General features: G+C 35.1%; 2 protein-coding genes across 2 annotated transcripts; one reads left to right on the top strand and one right to left on the bottom strand.

The window, feature by feature from the left end:
* Positions 1-7,587: 7,587 nt before the first annotated feature.
* LOC110855657 (acetylcholine receptor subunit alpha-type acr-16) lies at positions 7,588-9,463 on the bottom strand. Its single transcript, XM_022104069.2, has 6 exons — positions 9,310-9,463; positions 9,076-9,242; positions 8,956-9,000; positions 8,720-8,826; positions 8,440-8,647; positions 7,588-7,969 (listed from the first exon to the last, which is right to left on the bottom strand). Exons 1-6 carry the CDS (start codon positions 9,359-9,361, stop codon positions 7,796-7,798), a joined length of 753 nt encoding a protein of 250 aa, XP_021959761.1. The 5' UTR covers positions 9,362-9,463; the 3' UTR covers positions 7,588-7,795.
* Positions 9,464-10,895: 1,432 nt separating this feature from the next.
* Positions 10,896-19,630, top strand: LOC110855545 (solute carrier family 15 member 2). Its single transcript, XM_022103951.2, has 24 exons — positions 10,896-11,260; positions 11,401-11,479; positions 12,649-12,790; positions 12,852-12,938; positions 13,239-13,272; positions 13,507-13,527; positions 13,594-13,615; positions 13,690-13,827; positions 14,265-14,294; positions 14,361-14,390; positions 14,457-14,539; positions 15,221-15,368; positions 15,431-15,456; positions 15,521-15,532; positions 15,603-15,668; positions 15,744-15,767; positions 15,879-15,927; positions 16,998-17,095; positions 17,477-17,820; positions 18,188-18,319; positions 18,387-18,578; positions 18,646-18,724; positions 19,072-19,179; positions 19,269-19,630. Exons 1-24 carry the CDS (start codon positions 11,246-11,248, stop codon positions 19,452-19,454), a joined length of 2,145 nt encoding a protein of 714 aa, XP_021959643.1. The 5' UTR covers positions 10,896-11,245; the 3' UTR covers positions 19,455-19,630.
* Positions 19,631-20,262: the final 632 nt, after the last annotated feature.

The following is a 20,262-nucleotide window of genomic DNA, read 5'->3' on the forward strand; positions in this document are numbered from 1 at the left end:
CTCCGCGTAAAACAAGTGCTAAAAAGTAGAATAACATTTCTCAGAGGTTTGACCGTTTTCGTTGTTGTGCACACTGCCTTCTGCTTTGTTTCGTTGATCGTAAAGTTTGGAAGCAAGGGGGAAGTTGGCGACGATTTGGGCAACATTGGTCAGACCTTCCTAACATTTTACATCGCGACGCTATTTTCTTGCATGATGGCGACCAGTGTAATACTCTCCTTTTGGTCGGAGATCTTGTGCACAATGATCAATACTGTGTCCTTCATGGAAGAGCGAGTGTCAGGTAATCAATTAATTGACCTCTTTTACCTTAAGGACGCGATATGACCTATTTTAAAAACATGTCCATAAGAGACCAAATACGTCATATCATGTATCAAGACGATGGTCCCTTGAGGACCAATCACGTGTTTTTCAATAAATGCAGATTTCTCAAAATTTCTCAATATACGAGTGTTTCTTTGGTAATTTACGGGAAACTCGATGCTAAAAAGTTAACTTTTTTATATTTTTCATCACAAATTCTGGAATTTTCCCTATACCGACCAATGTTAAAAAGTGGAGTTTTCATGATTTTGGAAACTGGTTGAAATAATTATTGGTATTTTATACGAAATCATGGAAATTTAATTTGTTGCTACGAGATATAGTTATGAATTTAAGATCGTACTCAAGGGAAATTTTTAAAAAGATGAAAAAAAATGCTGAGGTATAATGTGGTAATCAACTATGTTTTTCCTATGTAGACATATCTGACAAGACAAACACGAGCTATCCCAAAAGCAACAAAATGTTAGAACATGGACTCACCACCTCTTTAAAGCTCATATATTTCATCGTCCCAACATTAGCGAGTGTCGTCATTCTCTTCGACCTGGATCCCGCAATCTCACTTCTCCCCCCACTCTACCCGCTCACATTCCCCTCCCTAACTGCGTTCGTCCTTCGCCTCACCATAATCCTCATTTTGGCCACGGACATCGTGAAATCGGCCTGGTTCATGCTACTAATGTCGCTCATATTACTCACAACAGTGATGGAATGGTCTCGACAGATGCAAAACATCGTCCAAAATGATACCATAAATCATAACAAGGTGATCCGCACTTATCGAGAAATGCTCGTCTGGATTAATTTTGTGAACCAAGAATATTGTGATCTTGCCATCCCGCCACTCATCTGTTTTGGAATGGGCACCCTGATTTTGACAAATTATGGAACCATCCAACTTTACGGGGCCCTCCCGGCCCCACTTTACGCCCTGATGCCGATAACCAGCTTGAATGGGCTGCCCTTCTTGGCGATAATTTTGCCCACGGGGAGCATGGTGCACGTGGTGGCAACCAGGTTTAAAGAAAAGTTGAGATGGAAACTACGCGAGAAGTATGAGCATCGATTGTTCCGGTCTTTGAAAACTATGGCTGTCAATATATATAAGTCCATTTGGAAAGGTGGATAAAGAATGTGTGGTCACCATTTTTACGAACTTGGTCACCTACACGGCTAATTTATTGTTATCTTTTAAACATAGTAATTAAATGGACTACATACATTTGTGTATGTATGTACGTACGGTCATGTTATACATACATACAATCATACTTACATAAATACTTGGAAATATGGATGTGTTAGCTTAATTTTTCAACAAAGATAAATCGTATTCATGAATTAGTAAGCATCCTGTTGTGTGTCTATTATTTCGCATCTAAAATATTTGGTTTTGAGACTATGAAGACAACTAAACTTAATTTTAAATGCTTGCAAGTTAAAACATCCGCTAATAATTCAAGGTTTGCTTTTCCTCGAAATAAGTTTTGAATAATAAATAAGCTTCCTTTCACATTTAGGTAGCATATTTTATACAAAACTGTCTCCTCGAATTAACCCATCCACTTACATACAAACACAAAGCAGAGGTAAGTGACTACTGGATTGAAATCATTTTATTTCCAACTCTTCGTTCCACAAACTCTTACAGATACACAGTAATGTAGAGAATTATCCGAAAATCGATCAATCATTTCAAAATAAGAAATTAAGTCGGAACAATAACCTGAAGTTTTATCTCTTATTTATTAATGTCCCCATATCTATCCTGGTTAAAGAAACAGGGGGTATGTATGTACACAACTATGCAAATATGCACCTATTCTTTACTGCAATGTATATATTTCCGTTTATACATATACCTTGCTCACTTTCAAATATATTTACAGCTTATAATTTTGTCAACCTTGGATCGAATTATTCTACCATTTTGCTAGCATTCTTAGAAAATATATAGAAACTAAAATTCCGAAAACTCATCACAGAACGGGTATATTAAATATATCACATATTTATTAATCAATCCGTACAATGGCGCTTAACCAAATGCTCTCCGTGCTTGACGAGTATGACAAATTTCTTCAAAATTTCACCCATCCCATCATCGAGTGGAAAACGGGACAGAGAAGGCTCATTTATCATAAAAACTTAAAATCAACTTTTCACTGGCGTTTTAACGTATTTTTGGGATTCGGTCTGCATGGACTGGCCGGAATATTCTTGTTGCTCCTGGTTTTACATGGATCCGTCAAATTGTCCCCCTTGCCAGTTCTGATGGTTCATATTATCCTCTTGTTTTTATGGTGTTACAACTTCTTCGTTGGCGTAGCAATGGTGCTGCATGGCGAGCAGTTTGTGGATGGGTGGAACCTTTTGTTATGGGAGTTTCGGAAATTAGAGGTTAATGGTAAGTGTTCATATTGGTGGAATATTTAACCTATATGGTGCCAAATGAAGTAATCACGTTTATATTCTACTATAATTGGACTTGTTCATGAAATGAATTTTTTTAAAGTTTACATTCCCAGGCATTTTAAAACTTCCTTTCTGCACCAGATTTGCCAAAATCGACAATTTAATTACACACTTTGGTACGCAATTGGAACGATATCGTGTTTAATCGTCAGCCACAGGAAATAATTTCGTTACAGAAATATGTGAAATTTTTGAGGGAACATATGTACATAATTCATAGTATTCCCCAAAATTATATAACTGGTAGCAAAAAGGTTTTGTAATGTTAGTTATTTATATCCCACAATTTTCTTGTGTAACATCCCAATCCAAGCTCGTCTGATCAACTAACCTAAGTTGCGATGTCCTTGTAAATATTATTTATGAATATTTAATTGAGACAAAATTGGTATTCATCGCTTTGAATTATTGATTATGTATATATTATACAATTTACATATATGTATGTATGCACCTTTTGCCATGGTTCCGGATACCTAGAAGGATGCTTAGGAAGTATCGAATTTGTGAATTATGTACTTAAGAAACTTGTGAATGACTTAATACCTTATTACCACTAGCGAAACTAGGGGTAGGCAGGGTAGGGATTGCCTAGGGGCCCCCACGGAGTGGGGGCCCCGTAGCTGCCCCGAATTTTTAAAAATTTTTTACATGTCGACCAGTGGCAAAGCTAGGGGCAAGCGTTGCAAAAGGTCATTATAAAATCTAAACTAGTTCAAATTATGCTAAGAAATTCTGCCAAATTTTATTTTATAATTTTCAGTTTAAAAATGCTGAGATGGGAGTCACCACTATAGCATTAGCTAATTATTTTTCTAAAGGCTTTGCGCGCATCTCCGGACTTTATCAATTGTTTTAAATATTTTAAGTGTAGCAAATTGAACCCGATAAGACGAGGAAATGACGCAAATCTTATCAGGATGATCCTGGCGTTGATTATAGTTGGCTTAAAAATGATAAATTTACTTTGGTCATTTAACTCAATTAGTCGTAAATCAGCTGCAAAAACTGAAACTCAATGCAATTATGCCAGGGGCCTCACTCCGGTTTTGAAGAAACAATGCTAATTAGATAACCTTAGATAAATAATTAAACACGTGTTTAAGGATTTTTCTTAGTGCTCAGTTTAAACGAAATTATGACAATCTATGCATGAGAATTTCCATGTTTGCCGTGATATTTTTCTCTCTTGCGAGAAAAAAACAGATTCTCGCTTATGTAATCCATCATAATTTCACTTAAACTTAAAATGCATATTGTTTTTTTCGTGTAACCTAACATGAAGTGTTTGTTTCGATTTTGACAAGACAAATTTCAAATTGTTCACACAAGGAAATACGCCGTATTTTTCCATTTTCCTCAAGGCACGGATTTTCACCATACTTTCAGATGGCGGAATTTTTGAAAAAATTTTCAAAAAATTGAATTTTCAAAATGTAAATTTCCTAATTTTTATACGATTTCAAAGATGGAAGAACGTTTTTGCACAGAATTATATTAATTTATGCTAAATCTGTACTTACCAAAAGTTTTAATTTTTCAAAATTTCTTGTTTGTTACTTTAAAAGTTTTTAGAAAAGTATTTTTACACTTTGTTGGAAGTAATTTTGAGTTCCTGGAAGAATCATGGAAGTTTTATGGAATCATTTTTATGTTCTTTCGCGTTTGAAATAGCATCAAAGATGCAAAATTTATAACATTATGAGAAATCCTAATTTTGACGAAAAAATGTATTAAAAATTCGGTAAACACTCGCCTTTATGCTAAAGAAGGTTAGGTTCAGTGGTTAGGTTCGAGCAAATTTAAAATCGGAAATAACGATTCATTTCCACTTATTTATGATGGACTCGAGCGAGAATCTGGAGCGATGAAGCGAGAATCTGTATTTTTGTCCCTCGCGAGAAAAAATTGGGGATAAAAACGGAAATTCTCGCTCTTGGATTCCGCCAATTGAGCATTATGAAAAATCCTCAAACACGTGTTGAATTATTTACTCAGGGTTCCTTAATTAGCAAGGTTTCGTCAAAATTGGAGCGAGACCGCTTGAATCTCCTCATTGTGAGTGTAATCTGCCAGTTCTGCGTTCAATTGTTGAAATCGTGATATTGTTGAAAGTTTCAACAATATCAATTCAACAATACCTATTTTAATTAAGCCCTTGTCGTTTCACCAGACAGCACACAATTACCTTGCACTGAATCAAATTTATGGTTGCCAAAAAACAACAAACAAATTTTCCTATTTTCATAAGTCTCATCAAATCTGTCAGGGACAGGGGCCCCCAGCGAACCTGTGCCTGCCGGCCCCAAATTTATAGTTCCGCTAGTGCTTATTACGAAATTATCACTCTAGTTCTTTACACTGGTCCCAATTTATGAAAATCTTTAAACACACAAATTATTCTTGTGTTGTTAAAAGTAACATTTTTTTAAATTTTATTCAGTACCGAAGACAACTACAAAATCAAAATCACCCCGACCTGCTGAGCCCATCGACCTATTTTGGCTCGCCATGTCCGGCATGATTTACCAATTTACCTTCATCCCCTTCATCCTCGTGCTGGCCGCGTTCATCTTACGACTCGACCCGCTCATCCATCTCCTCGAAATGGCCAAACTAACCCCCCTTCTCCACACCCTATCCTACCTTAGTATCTTCTACGTCATTGTGACCACCCATTTTGAAGGATGCCGCCTCTACCCGCTTCCCATCATCGTGGCATTCTCCCTCTTCAAGATGCTCACCTGTCTCATCTTGTCCCTCACACGGGCACGAAATCAATGGCGTCTCCACAACATGGTGACCAAATATGTCAGACTTTTCATAATTTTGGAGAAAATGCGACGTCTTCAAGAATTCTTTATCGCTGCTTTTATGCTAATCGCCATGTGCGCCACGGTCCTCTTCACGTTTGTTACGATTCGAATGTATACAAATTTCCCGCTTTGGTTTTACTCGTTTTTTCCAAGTGTGAATGTTTTCATCGTTATTTTTGTGCTGATCGGGTTGGGCGTGGGAATCGAGGTGAGGACCCGGTCGGAAGAGGTTTTGCGGATGTGGGAGGTGTGGATGTGGGGGATTTGTGCGGGGAGGGAGAGACAGATTATGAGGAGGAGGTTGGACGCCTTGAGGGTCATGGAGTTCGGGGGGAGGATTCACTATGGACGCTTGTACCGGTTGGATAGAGGGATTCAGCTCAAGTATTTTGAGAAGGTGGTGATTTATACGATAAATTTGTTGCTCGGGGTGCCCAGATTTTAAAGAACGGGTGCATTGTTCATTCTAGTACTCATCATTTTCGTAGTCGCCATTTACCTAATAACTAAATACATATTTGTATAAATGCATGCATCATTTCCATAATTTAATCAAGCAATATTTTTATTTATTAAATTTTCAGACTGAAAATAATTTAAAGATATCGGATTGTATGAGCAGACATTAAAAATTTTCTTAAACTTGCCGTGCAGTTAGTGGAATGAGGACTGAGTGGGAATTTTCCCTGGGTTTATACGTGACGAGATTACCGTTACAGTGATGCACATGGGTATTTCAGGATTGACGGAGCCGAGATTGCTTAAATTAAGTTCATCAGTTTTAATTGATATCATACATTTGACCGTATCACTCACTCAACAAAAAGTCGTCACTTTAATGGACGTCAATTATTTTGCTGCGTGACCTTTATTTACATATGTATGTGCATCAGGCTCACTTCGCTGTGCGTAAGAGTTCATGGCAAAAATGCAAGTAGGTATGTACTGTGGAATTATTTCTGCTAATCACCTCATTTGCATATTATGACGCATTCGTGAAAGACACACATAGAGTTTATTCAACATGGAAAGCTAGCTCGTATCGGTGAAAAGGGGTATATTGAGATTTATGTAAATGAGGTGAAACTGCTAAGCAAATAGCACAGCATTTTGAATTAAGAGAATATGTCATAAGGGAAGACATTGTCTTCCCTTATACAACAGTATGATTTCGGCGTAATTTCAGCAACTATTTCATTTAATTCGCCCACATTGGAGTAAAACATGTACATAAATGTTCGAAATAAATCTGTCCGTCCCACTTGATGAACGAGTCCCACGGTTTCGTTAACTAACGATTAAAGCGTGACCGGAAATTTGTTCACGTTCAATTTTAAAACGCTCGATCCCTCAATCTTATAATGTCTGGTTTAATTTTTAATAACAAAATAAATTTTCATTACATATATATGCATGCATTTCACTTATGCGGATCCTGCTTATGTAGCTATTTAATAGCACAATCCGGCTGTGTCACTGGGCAACTTCCCTTTAACGACGAGTATGTACCAGTGCATGCAGGTTGCATAACAAGTAAAATTTAATCAATGTGAGGTAAAAAAGGTAAAATTTATCCTCCGGTTCTGCAAAATGTGTCCAAAGCCTTGTAAAATTTGTCTACCTGGTTAATGAATTTTGAAAAAAAAACGTTGGTTAAATAGTACTTTTTCGTTGTCATCCTCTTTTTTTAAGCAACCTTGCGTAAATTTCCATATGTATGTACTGTGGTCATCAATAATGGCCTCGTATTTTCGAAGAGCCCCGTTTAAACTGGCCGACTGGAATTATGTTGGGCCAAAAGATGGGAAAGGGTTGAAGCCAATGGTTTGTGATGGGATTTTTAAAAGGAGTTTACGGTCCTCCATAAGTTTATACGTACATAATTTAAAATGTACCTATTTGTCCAATGCATATTGAAACTCAAGAAATTGAGAATTTTGCTAAAATAAATCTTGCACACCACGTATCCGAACTAATGCTTCATATGTTTTTTATTCCTTATATATTATTATTACATTCCAATTATGTCCCAATTAAAATTTTAATATTCTTGAGCAAAATTTTGGAAACTTGAAATTTTAACATTATGTACTCATTAGCGTATATTATTATATGTTTCATTCCATTAAGGGGTCGGTCAATCGTTGTTTAAAATCCGGTGTTATTTATTCATCTCAGTTTTTCACACAAGTTGGTGCTACTTCCGGTTTGCGTTGGAATCCGAGGGTGAAAAGGACGTCGTAGTACGGTTCAACGCAACAGTCGTATTTCTTCTCTTCCTTGATCGCTGCATTCTGGGTGATACTGTATTGCCGGTTGTTAAAGTACGACACGTCAACGAGTGTGCTCTGAAAATTCAATTAAGAAATTTTTTTTGTATAATCTGAAAATTTGTAAAGTTATTTTTAAAAAACAATTTAAATTGAACATTGACAAAATTACGATATTTAGCCATACAAATAATCATGAGTGTATTTACGATTTCTAATAATTTTATCATAAAAATCGTCTCACTGTGCTAATGAACGTCCATATATTACATTATTAAAAAGGTGGGTGGATTGTTTGGGTCGCTTATCTTACTTAAGTTAAACTCAACATGAGTAATATGTATAAGGAAGGGGTGGATGGGTGGTCTCAAAATCAGTGTATTTTATTACGAAATATATGCATGTTCCCTAACGATTTTTACGAAGCCTGACCCCTAGTATTTTTTTTCGTAGAGAATTTTACGACGCTAAGGATATTAATAAGTATTGAATACCCTAAATGTATTTCATTCAGAAATACATGCAAATGACTATCGTTTTCGCCTTACGTTCTTATCCTTGTAGAGTTCGAGTCCCATCGTGTAACCGTCAAAAGTCCATGAGCCGAACTTAAGGGTACAGACTTGTTCCTCGTACGGGCCGTGGTTCAAGGTCAGATTGCAGTAGGATTGAATATGGCAGGGTGGCACCCACAAAACTAGGCCGCTCGGGTAGACGAGCACGTTCGTGTCGTAACAGTCCATCTTGTTATGCACGCTGGGGAATGATGAGGCACAGTTAGAAATTTCTAGACTAGCGGTAAATTTAAATTGTGGCGGTCACACATACCCATTGTAGAGGGCGATATCAGGCTGCCACACTTTTTCGGCGGGGACACGCAACACATTCACGCCAAACTCGGACTCATCCCAAGAAAAGCGATCGTCCGTCCAGGTCTAGATATACGAAAAAATCGGGGTTGATGAATTTATTCTGTCGCCAATTCGGTTAAAAATCGTCAAAATTTGGCCTTTTTTCATATTTAAAATTGGCGTGTAGCCCCTGAAGTAACAGATTTTTCTTACCATTCGCATCCAGACGTGAGAATTCATCACATCTTTATCGGAATCCTGGCAAATTTGGAAAAATAATAGATTTATAAACCAATAAAAATTGAATATTTCCTGAAAAATTATGTCTCTTACAAAGCCGACATCCAGAAGGGACACGCCAACATTAACGGTGCTGTTTTCCGGGTAGTTGTCTTTGTTATAAGTGTCAAAAAGTTTACTGAAAAGCTTGTCTCGTTTGGCTGTCCCGGAATTTTCTAAAGACTTAGACTTCGCTGAAAGTTTGGGGGTCTCGTTTCCCTCTGTAAAAAATTACAGACGTTAATAATTAATTCCCCACAACATTTACAGATTTTAACAAACTCTTACCTGAAACAGCGACCAAAACTGCGAGAATAACGGCACACGCTAAAAATTTCATGATGTCGGTGAGTATGAACAGATTTTCAAAATTCTTCGAAATTAAAGTTCTTAAGCTTGTTATTCAGTTTGTAGAATGATGCCCATGTCGGGATTTTCTCTGGTTTTTATACATGGTTAAATTACGTCACAATGATGCACATGGGTTGAGAGTGTCGAGACTGTTTAATTTATGGTGATCAGTTTTAATTGAGATCAATCCTTTGACGGCATTAATCAGTAAAACGCCGTCACTTTGATCAGCTTGAGTTATTGTTTTGACACATGTATATGTACATCAGCCCAATTTCACTGTGAACAAAAATTGAAGACAAAAATGCAAGTGAATTTGGATCACGTTCAAATTTACAGGATTTTTTATCTTTCATAAATTTTACACATGAAAACATGGAATTCATCTTCGCAAACTATGTAATTTCGGTGGCTTTCAATACAAGTTCTTCCGACTTGGTGTCCAACATAATTTTTTTCAGGATAAGTGTCCCATTTCAAAGCATCGGGTACATGGTTTCCTTAATTGACTACTTAAAGTGTGAACGGATATTCATTCATATTTAATTTTAATACGGCTTCCTCAATATTTTTAAAGCATTTCTTAATTTTATAGTGACGCACGAAAGTAATTGTCATTACATATGTACATTTCATTTATGAGGATCCTACTTAAGTATTTGCATAATAGCAGAATCTGCCTGCGTCACTGAGGACTTCCTTCTTAGCGAATGTATGAAAATGTAATAAATGTTCAATCAAATTAGACCTCTCCTTCAAAATTATAAATTAAGACCGTGCAAATCATATTTTACACAGTAAAATTGAAGGAAAATGGTGCATATTTAATTTGTATAATTTGGGCATGAGTAACGATCTACTTTCAGGTTGAACTTTACAGTCATTTTATTTTTTTATCTTCGTGATCAAAACGTGATCATTATTTTTACCCGAAAATTTTAGAAATGGACAGTTGAAAATAAAATTAACGCTAACTTTCCGGTACATATTTATGTGTATTAGAGTATTTACGGCAAAGATACGATTACCCTGAATAAATAAGTTTTTGTTGAAATTAGCCTAACCAAACTTGGCCCAAATTCTGTATGTTGTGAATTATAATGGTCAACCGGAATTCGAAGGGTTGGAAAAACGATTAAATTCCACTGGTTCGTAGTTGTAGAAAGAGTTAAAATTCGTGGAAATTTATCTCTAATTAGTTATTGATGGGTTATTGTGGTGCAGAAGGATGGATGTGTAAATGAAGACTTTTAACATGTTTATCTTGATTGTGTCCTTTTCTACGAAGCCCATGCATTCTGAGAGAGTTAGTAACCTTTACCTACCTTCAACAACAATGTCGTAAATATTTCTACTGTGCTCAATACGATTACCACGTAATATTAACATGAATGGGAACATGCTATTGATCCTTCCACTGTAATATGCTTGACATGCACACTTAACACCAACCTGATAATCAGAATCTTTCAAATTGTAAACGCATCCACAGCTGGGACATATTGTTGTATTTATTTGCACTACACATACGGCGTAGTTGCAGTCGTCATAGGCAAATATTATTGACACAAAATTTACAAACAGGTTTAATTTAGTTTATATTTACAATGCGTTCAAATGCATAACGCAGTGTGAATTTAGCTACAGACCTGTTCGATTGTGGTCAAAAGTGAGGGCAACTCTGGCATCAAGTTTTCATCCACGTACTCGTAAAATTGGGAGCATCACAAAATGTTTTATTTTAATTTGTTAGAGGACAAATTTAGTTATTAGTTTTGTTCTTCAGGAGTAAAATATATGTACAGTTAACTGTGCAGTATTTAAGAAATCTGTGTGAAAAGTTGCATTTATAAAACAATTAAATTACTACGCCATGGATGAACAAAAGGTAAATTACGGTAACTAATAACTCAAAAGATACAAATTACTTATCCTATTTAGTTATTAGTTTAATTAAGTTGTGATTTAGTGTATTTAAGATATACATTTATTTGTTGAGACTTCTTTTTGTAAATAACTAATTTCTAGAAACTTCGTTACCCAAACCAAGTCTGGTTTATCCTAGCAAATGAATTTTGCGAGCGATTCTCCTACTATGGCATGAAAGGTAAGCACTATATTTTATTATGTATTGTTTGAGTAATGTCGTATCACAATTGATATTCTAAAATCCTTGTTTGTTTTAACTAATCAGAAATATTTCTAGTTAGCACTCAATGATATAATTTATGTATCTATTTTTAAGGTGACAACTGTGTTTATTACATAGATATATGAAATTGCAACACTGAATATGTATAACATCTAAATGACAGGCGTCAAATAAATGAATGGAGTCATGCAATTTACATACAATTTACAACAATAATAGTCAGCAAAATATTTGCAGGGTGTAATTTTCCTTGTTGTATTAAATCACCTTATTCGGAGTGCTTGGAATTTGAACCTGTTTTCCAAATCCCGTTGTGCACAGCTATTTATGTCTATACAGCTACGTACATATGTAGATTTCGGTTGAATGAAAGTGAATCTGTTCATATGTAATGTCTAACAACAGTACCTTGCAACTTTGTTCCTTATTTAGCATAAGAATGTCGATATAGAGTGACAAAGCTTTTTGTCAATAATTTGACTGGATTTAAAGTGGTAAAATATTTTAGTGCATAAATAGAATGTACATCCTATGTATGTTCATATGCAAGGAATTCTCCTACCGTATAAACATTCTTTCCTGTGTTATGATACGAATATATTACACGATTTCAAAAATTATGAAGGGAAGCAGCCTTACCTTTAGACGTAGCCTAAATGGGTATTATGCCATGATAACCATACATGTTCAAAAAATATTTATTCATTCAAAGTTCATTCATTCAAAATCTTGAAAAAAATATTCGTTCCTAATTCACTCATCCATAATTTGTAAAAAAAAATATTTATTAATTATTCAACATTTATTCATTATTCACCATTCCTTCATTATTCATGTTATGTATTCAAAATTCACAGTATTCTATGAATTTCTCAACCTTCCCCATGTATTAAGCTTTGATTAAAGAATGAATAATGAAAATAATATCCATTCATTATTCATTCACACTAATTGAATAGATATTCGCTCAATATTCATTTATTCAAAAATCAGAACAAAATATTCATTCAAATTTTGAATATTGAATGAATAATTTGTTCATTCATAATTAAATGAATGAATGTGAACATATATAATGAGAGCTAATAACTATGATAATTGACTGATTTTTTTTGCTGATACAGCCGTCCTCACCATCTATCTCGTCAACGTATTGGCGTATAGTCCTGATTCCGCTACGAAAATCTATCATATTTTTAGCGGCTTATGCTTTTTTACACCTCTTTTTGGGGCGATGCTAGCTGACTCTTTTCTGGGGAAGTTCAGGTATGGCATGTCTTAAATCCGAGTAAGGATTCTCCATAAAAATATTAAATTGGTGTTGCAGAACTATACTTTATCTTTCAATTGTGTATTCACTGGGAAATGTCATCCTTTCTCTGGCTGCCACTCCACCACTAAATCTTCCCGACAGGTAATTTTAATCCGATGACATACGCTCTAAATAATCTAAGTAAAGTTAATGATTTCTCGGTAATAAATTTGGTAATAATATTTTTCCAGGTAGTAAAAATTCGTTACCATGATGGTAAAACTTTATTACCAAGCCATTACCACACGGTACAACTTATCATTACCACTTTGGTAGAGTCATATGCTTGTGCTTTTCGGTAATGTTTATTAGCAGATTATTTACAGCTTATCTTCTCGTAATAATGCTCGGAAATTATAGTAAAAACTATGTAATTACACAACTTTTGAACCATATTTACAGGTCCTTCAGTCTCCTAGGACTAGGGTTGATTGCGGTATGACTTCAGTGGCTAAAACTAGAAAAAACATATGCATAAAATTCCCCAATCGACATTGCGAATTTTTTTTCTTGACAATAAATATGTACACCATGCATAATAATATATTTACATACGTGAATAACGTATGCAAGAAATCTTAATGTGTTTGGGGAATTTCTAGCAACCTGTTCCGGGTTGACTTTTATTTTACTTTAAGAGGCTTACTTTATGTCACTTATATTTATATAGATCGGAACGGGTGGTATCAAGGTAATCTCTTAAATTAAATTAAATGATGCAAAATAATATGAAACTATTGTTCTGCACACTTTTTAGCCATGTGTTAGTGCATTCGGTGGTAATTTAAAAAATATTTATTTTTAGTTTTACATGTCTAGATTCTCACATCATAAATTTTTACCAAATCCTTAGGTGACCAATTCATACTTCCACAGCAGGAGCGACATTTGACACAATTTTTCAGCATATTTTATTTTTCAATCAATGCTGGAAGTCTTATAAGTACATTTGTCACACCAATTTTCCGAAAAGACGTTGCTTGTTTTAAAAGTGAGATCCTATCCGTAGTAGATACATACGCATATCTATATGATAAGCTGGAAATGTCTGTCAGCAACGGAAGTGGAAGAAAATGTTGCGCAACGGAAGCGAAAGTAAAGAATTCAAATTTCGAGCGGCGCGAAAACTTAAAATAAAATAAATTCAAATGATATATTATCCAGGTGGTTATCGTGGGTGGTGACCATGGGGTGGGCAACTTGGGAACTTTTTTAATGGGACCTCAGACATTTTATTTTTCAAATTTAATTTATAAAGATTCGAAACTTGACTTTCTTTACTTTTACTTTCATTGGGAAATATTTGTCTTCGCTTCCATTGCCGACAGACATTTCCAGCTTATAATTCTCGCTCGCCCGACAAGAGACAGGCTTATACGCTAGTGTATAAATAACTGCAATTATGTATTTATTATCGTATACTTTAAGGTGATACTTGCTATCCACTGGCATTCGGAGGTAAAATGCTTTTTAATCCAACTTCTTAATTCAGAGTTTACATAATAGTTCTTGTTAATTCTGCAGTTCCAGCTGCCCTTATGATTGCTTCCCTTGGTATGTGTTCATTCTTTGTTGGCCAAAGTGACGACTTTCTCTCACAAATATATCTTTGTCATGCAGTCATATTTATTATTGGCAAGCCATGGTATAGAATGACAAAAACTGACGGCAACATTGTGATGAAGGTCGGCAGATGTGTTGCTGTGAGTTTGAATTTGAAAAACGATTTTAGCAGATTTTTTTCAACTAACCGAATAATAATCAATTTTCCTGTACATAACTATTCAATTAACCTAACCTAACCATTTTTACCTTCGCTGCGCTACTTATCATTCCTCAGTAGTTGAAAATCTTGCTAATTAACTACATTTATTTACATACACGTGCTGTAGGGATAAACACTTTTTTATTGTATCAGTTATTTATACTGCGTATAAAGCGATATTTATCTTGGGATGACCCATGCATACGCTAACCAAACCTGCAAGGAATCTAGTTCTGCTTGTCGTTAAATACATACGCCTCGGTAAGATTTACGAGCTTGATGTATGTAGTTTGAAGTTGTGTTGAAATTTACATTTTCTACTTAATTTCTGGGGTCCTTTAAACCAAGAAATCATATATCTATTTATTATTTATGCAGTAAGCAATTATGACGGGGTTGATCCATATTTAAAGAACGCAGAGAATTATGAATGGATTCGTGATTTCTTGATGCTTTTTAAGTATCTTTACAAAACGAGAATCTTGTCATTCTACTTTGACTGGCCAATGGCGTAGGCTTGTCATTCACTTTTATTTTATCACTAACCTACTGACGCTTAAAATGAGTAATTTTAGGATGTGTGTAAAAGTGTTGTAAACATAAAATGTCCCTTTTTTAGCACGCCATCTGCAGAAAGAGGAAACTTGCAGCAACTGGCGACAAACGCGAACACTTTCTTGATTATGCTGATGATAAATTTGATAAAAAATCACTCAACGATGTCAAGACATTATTACGGATTTTGTTTTTATACATTCCTATCCCAGGTTAGAAAAAAATCTCAAAACTTTTCAAATAAGGATTAATAATGCTTTCAATGATATTTCAGTGTTCTGGTCACTATTCGATCAACAGGTATAACTTATTTAAATTAACATACATAATATGCATCTAAACGTCTTGTTGATTTGATATGCAGGGATCTCGATGGGTACCTCAATTAAACTAAATTCGTGAAAAACAATTAAAAATAAAACAAGTTTTATTTCACATAAAACTAGACCTTACAAGCAACTCGAATGGACGGAAATTTTTTTGGGTATCTAATTAAACCAGACCAAATGCAGGTATATGTATATTTGTAACTGCAAAATGTCACATATTAAATAGTTATGAGAATTACTAAAATAATTTTAAAATAGGTGGTAAATCCATTCCTAATTTTGGTAAGTCTATTTAATTTTCATCTAATTTTAATCAGTTTCTGAACCTTATTTTTCGTAAGTCTCAAAATGAAAATAATTTATTTGTACTATTATTTTTATTATTATTATTAGGCCCTAATTCCAATATTCAATGAAGTGATATATCCAACGCTAAGGAGAGGTAACGAGATAACAACAGAACGAAGTTATACAGGGTGGTTTAAATGTCAGGTTACAATGGAAATTTTTTCAATAGGAAAAATTTTTTAATTTGCATCAGTTACGGATTTAGAGAGCAGAGAAAAAGTATTTGGACACTTGGTAGTTTTAATAGGAAAGCGGTCAACAAATGGTCGTAGAAATCCGAAATTATTATAGAATATGCTAAATATATCTAAATATATCCAACAACACATCACAAAAATTTCATGTGTTTTCCTTGAACAATAAATTTCCTGCATAAGTTCAAAGTGAGGAAGTCGAGAAACGATTTTTTTGTAAGTACCAAAATTTGAGTTACAAACACTCGAAGAAGACTTGACTACATTTCAACCGATGAGGTTGTGGCTGTGCAAAAATTAAGACATACATAAAAAAGTATTATGGATTGGTCCGACATTGGACCAATCCACAATGCAAAAACTATCAAGGAAGAAATCGAAAAAAAAATCAGTTTGACGTTGAAAAATGAAAACCTCACATTCAACACTGATTATAGCCCAATAAAAAAAATTAGGCCATATGTAACAAGACATACCCCCAGCTTTGTGAAACAGTCGAAACTTAAAGAAAATTTTGGTTACGGAGGGAAAAAATTAACAATGCAGTTGCAAAGTCTTCCGAAAAAGCATTAATGGCGGGCGCGACGAAAAAGACTAAATACGAAGTGGGTAATGTATTAACGTCTCGTTTCTTCGCGGATCCCAAACGTCAGTAATGTTTACAATATCCTACAAAAATTTGAGATTTCAAAAATCATTTTTGACCATTTTGAGGCCGAATTACCTAGTGTCCAGATACTTTGTCTCTGCTCTCTAGGATTGAGATTGTTATTAATTTTTATCAAAACTTATGGAACACTGATGACAAAATTCTTAAAATACTGAATTTCAGAGGCAAAATTTCGATAACTAATGGAGATTTGCGAATTTTTCCCATTGAAAAATTTTGCATTGTAACCTGTCATTTAAACTACCCTGTATTTATCTTTGTTTTAAATACTAATTTGTTATAAATACTACGAATTTTAAGGAAACATTTTAACGAGGCCGTTACAACGTCTAACAACGGGTGGAATTCTGGCAGGCATTGCATTCATCATTTCCGGAATTTTAGAGCTGCATCTTGAAGTAGGCCAAAATTGCTGTCTAATTTGTACCATTATCTTAAGGTTCCCATGGATGACGCGTTGGCACGTAATCTCACTTTACCCCTAATTTTGATACTACAAACAAGTCGATTTGAAAAAAATTAGCCAACTGGTTGCTATTTTTTCATACTAAATTTCTGCACAAATGAATTTGCAAATTTTTTCCAAATCGACTTGTTTCTACATAGTATCAAAAATTAGCTTTACACTGAAATATCAAAAGTTGCATTTGTATCCAAACTCATGGAGTTGATTCAATTTTTAGAAATTGCATTTGAAGACATTGCATAGGGGCAGAGTGAGATTACGCGCTAACGCGTCATCCATGGGAACCTTAACATCATTAATTTCTATTATGTAGCCAACCTACGCGGTCACCTTGGGTCCATCCGAATCTCAAGTTCATTTCATCAACACTTTGCCCTGCAATTTGAATCTGACCTTCAATGGAGAATTGGGGTCAAGACGAATAGAATCCTTCGATATGTCAATTCTTTCTAAAATCTCGGCCGGCAAATATGACGGGAACGTTGAGGCTATTGGTGAATGTGATTTGCTCAAGAACAATGTGGCGTTCTCATTCATTGCAGAAGAACAAAAAGCATTTACCTACATGATAAAGGTGGTGAATGGGTCGATTGAAATGCAACGGGATAAGTCTGAGGATGAGCTGGAAAAGTCGAAGGAAGGAAACCCAAAATTAAAGTACAGCCACTTCGTGGTACTAATTCATAAAAAACCTAAGTGCAGTCGATGCTTAGTTCAGAAAAGACCTAAGTGTACAGAAAAAAAGTAAAAAAAGACCTATGTGCAAGTACGTATTTTCTTATAGCTAAATCGCGCGATATGAAGAATCGTTTTGGCAAGATATTTGTATAGCCATAATTTAATACATACTTGCACATATGTAGGTCTTTTTTACTTTTTTTCTGTACACTTAGGTCATTTCTGAATTAAGCATCGACTGCACTTAGGTCTTTTATGAATTAGTACGACAACTTTGATTCGTGAATACGAGATACATATGTAAAACGCTCATTTTCTAAAGCTGAACCCATTCGACTTCTTGTAGGGTGCTTATTTCTGGAATGCTGGAAGAAGTAAACTTAAATCCAACGTTATTACTCATCAACGACAAACAAGTTGCAAAGGGTATAAATCTGCAAAATGATACTTCCACCGTCTTTCTGATAGATCCCAATATGTGAGTTTTTATCTTTAATTTTTCATGCAAAGTTTGCATGTAAATAATAATCTGTGTTTATAAATAGTTATCACTTTAAACTGTACATTCCATCAAATAAAACTGTAAATCGACTAGAACAGTCGGTAAATATTAGTGGCACAATTGACCCTCATCTTGGGGGTAACTATATCTTGACTCTGAGCAAAGACCCGGCATCAGGACAGATTTCCACGAAAAGTTACACCATTACTGAACCAAACTCCGTTCACATGTCGTGGTAACTGCCACTTATTACTTACCTATATTAATAACTATGTTTTACTATACTAATTATGTAAATATAGGCTACTGCCACAATACATCGTCATTACAATCGGTGAAGTAATGTTCTGTGTTACTGGATTAGAATTCTCATTTTCCCAGGCAAGTAGAATTCTCTACTACACTCTTAGAAATGAAGTTACTATTATAACCAAAAAGTAAACGTATATGACTCTACCGCCGTGGTTATGAATTTGTCACCAACTGGTTATAAACTTATTAGCTCTGGTGACAATTTCATACCAAGTCAGTGACACTTTATAACTAGTCGGTGACAATTGTAACCACTTGATGACAAATTTATAAGCACGGCGGTAGAGTCACATACGTTTTTTTTGGTTACAATCGTAACCCCATTTCTAATGACTTCTTACTCATCAATAAAAAAAGCTAGAAACAGACATAGACCCGTTTTAAATCTTCTTTAATAATTATTTACCTATTTCCAGGCCCCTGTTAGTATGAAGGCCGTCATACAGGCTGCCTGGCTACTCACTGCTGCATTTGGAAACATGATTGTCGTATTCATAGCAGAGTTTATTAAATTAGACAAGCAGGTACGTACATACATACATAGGTCTAATTAATACGTAAGATTAGTAACTCGTTGTTTAAAATGTAACGACTTTTGTCATGTTTTACACAGTCCAAGGAGTTTTTCTTATTTGCGGGGCTAATGTTCGCTGATATGGCGATATTTGGAATTATGGCATATTTTTACAAGCCTATAGACCTTAATGCGAACCAGGGGGACGAAGATCAATCCAGGGCCAGCATACCAATGCAATCTCCAAATGTATTTGACAACTCAACATTTCGGAAGGAAGAGTAGCACAGAAGTGCAACAATAAGTACCTGACTTCGCCAAGTATATAAAGTTACATGGATTTTGTATCATATATTAGTAACTCGATATATGTAGCCCAACAGAAAACACATTTTGCATTTTTTCATTGTACTGCTTTATAAATAAACCTGATACAATAAACCGTAGTAACGTTAGAAGTAGCTCACCCTGTCATGAACTTTGCACCGAAGCTGCGGAATAAGTCGACAAAATAGATCAAAACTCGTAGATATTCTAGCACCCATGGTGCGATGGGACTACGTAGCTGTCGTTTGCACCATTTGTACAGCATTACGAAGCGGGATTCATAATTTTGAAAACTTTGTCAAAATTGTGTGATCATTTCTCCCGGATATTCTGCACTATTGGTGCGGTTTGCATCCCATCCCCCAATTATTTCGCATCATTTTGTGTTACCGATTGTTAGGTATCAACGGTGTTATTAACTTATTAAAAAGTTCGATTCGGTTTGTTCAATACCAATGGTGCGCCGAATTTATTCAATAATGATCAAGGGGATTTTTAATTAGCATACATTGATGCAAAAAACTCGTGAACAGACGGACAGACAGACGGACAAGAGGAATTCAATAGCTCCCACGCTACGCAGGGTGAGCTAATACTGAGGGTTAGGCAAGATTATAGAACGTGTCGAAAACTATTAATTTTAGGGCGAAATATTCGTTCCTGGATATTTTGAATGATTTCATCGTATTCCTCATCCTTTTTTCATGAGGAATGAAGTTATCATTTCCAAAAAGCCGGGCTTTTAAATCCGGCAGCAGGTTTTCTT

Source organism: Folsomia candida, unplaced genomic scaffold (genome assembly GCF_002217175.1).
Source record: "Folsomia candida strain VU population unplaced genomic scaffold, ASM221717v1 Fcan01_Sc013, whole genome shotgun sequence".
NCBI lineage: Eukaryota > Metazoa > Arthropoda > Collembola > Entomobryomorpha > Isotomidae > Folsomia > Folsomia candida.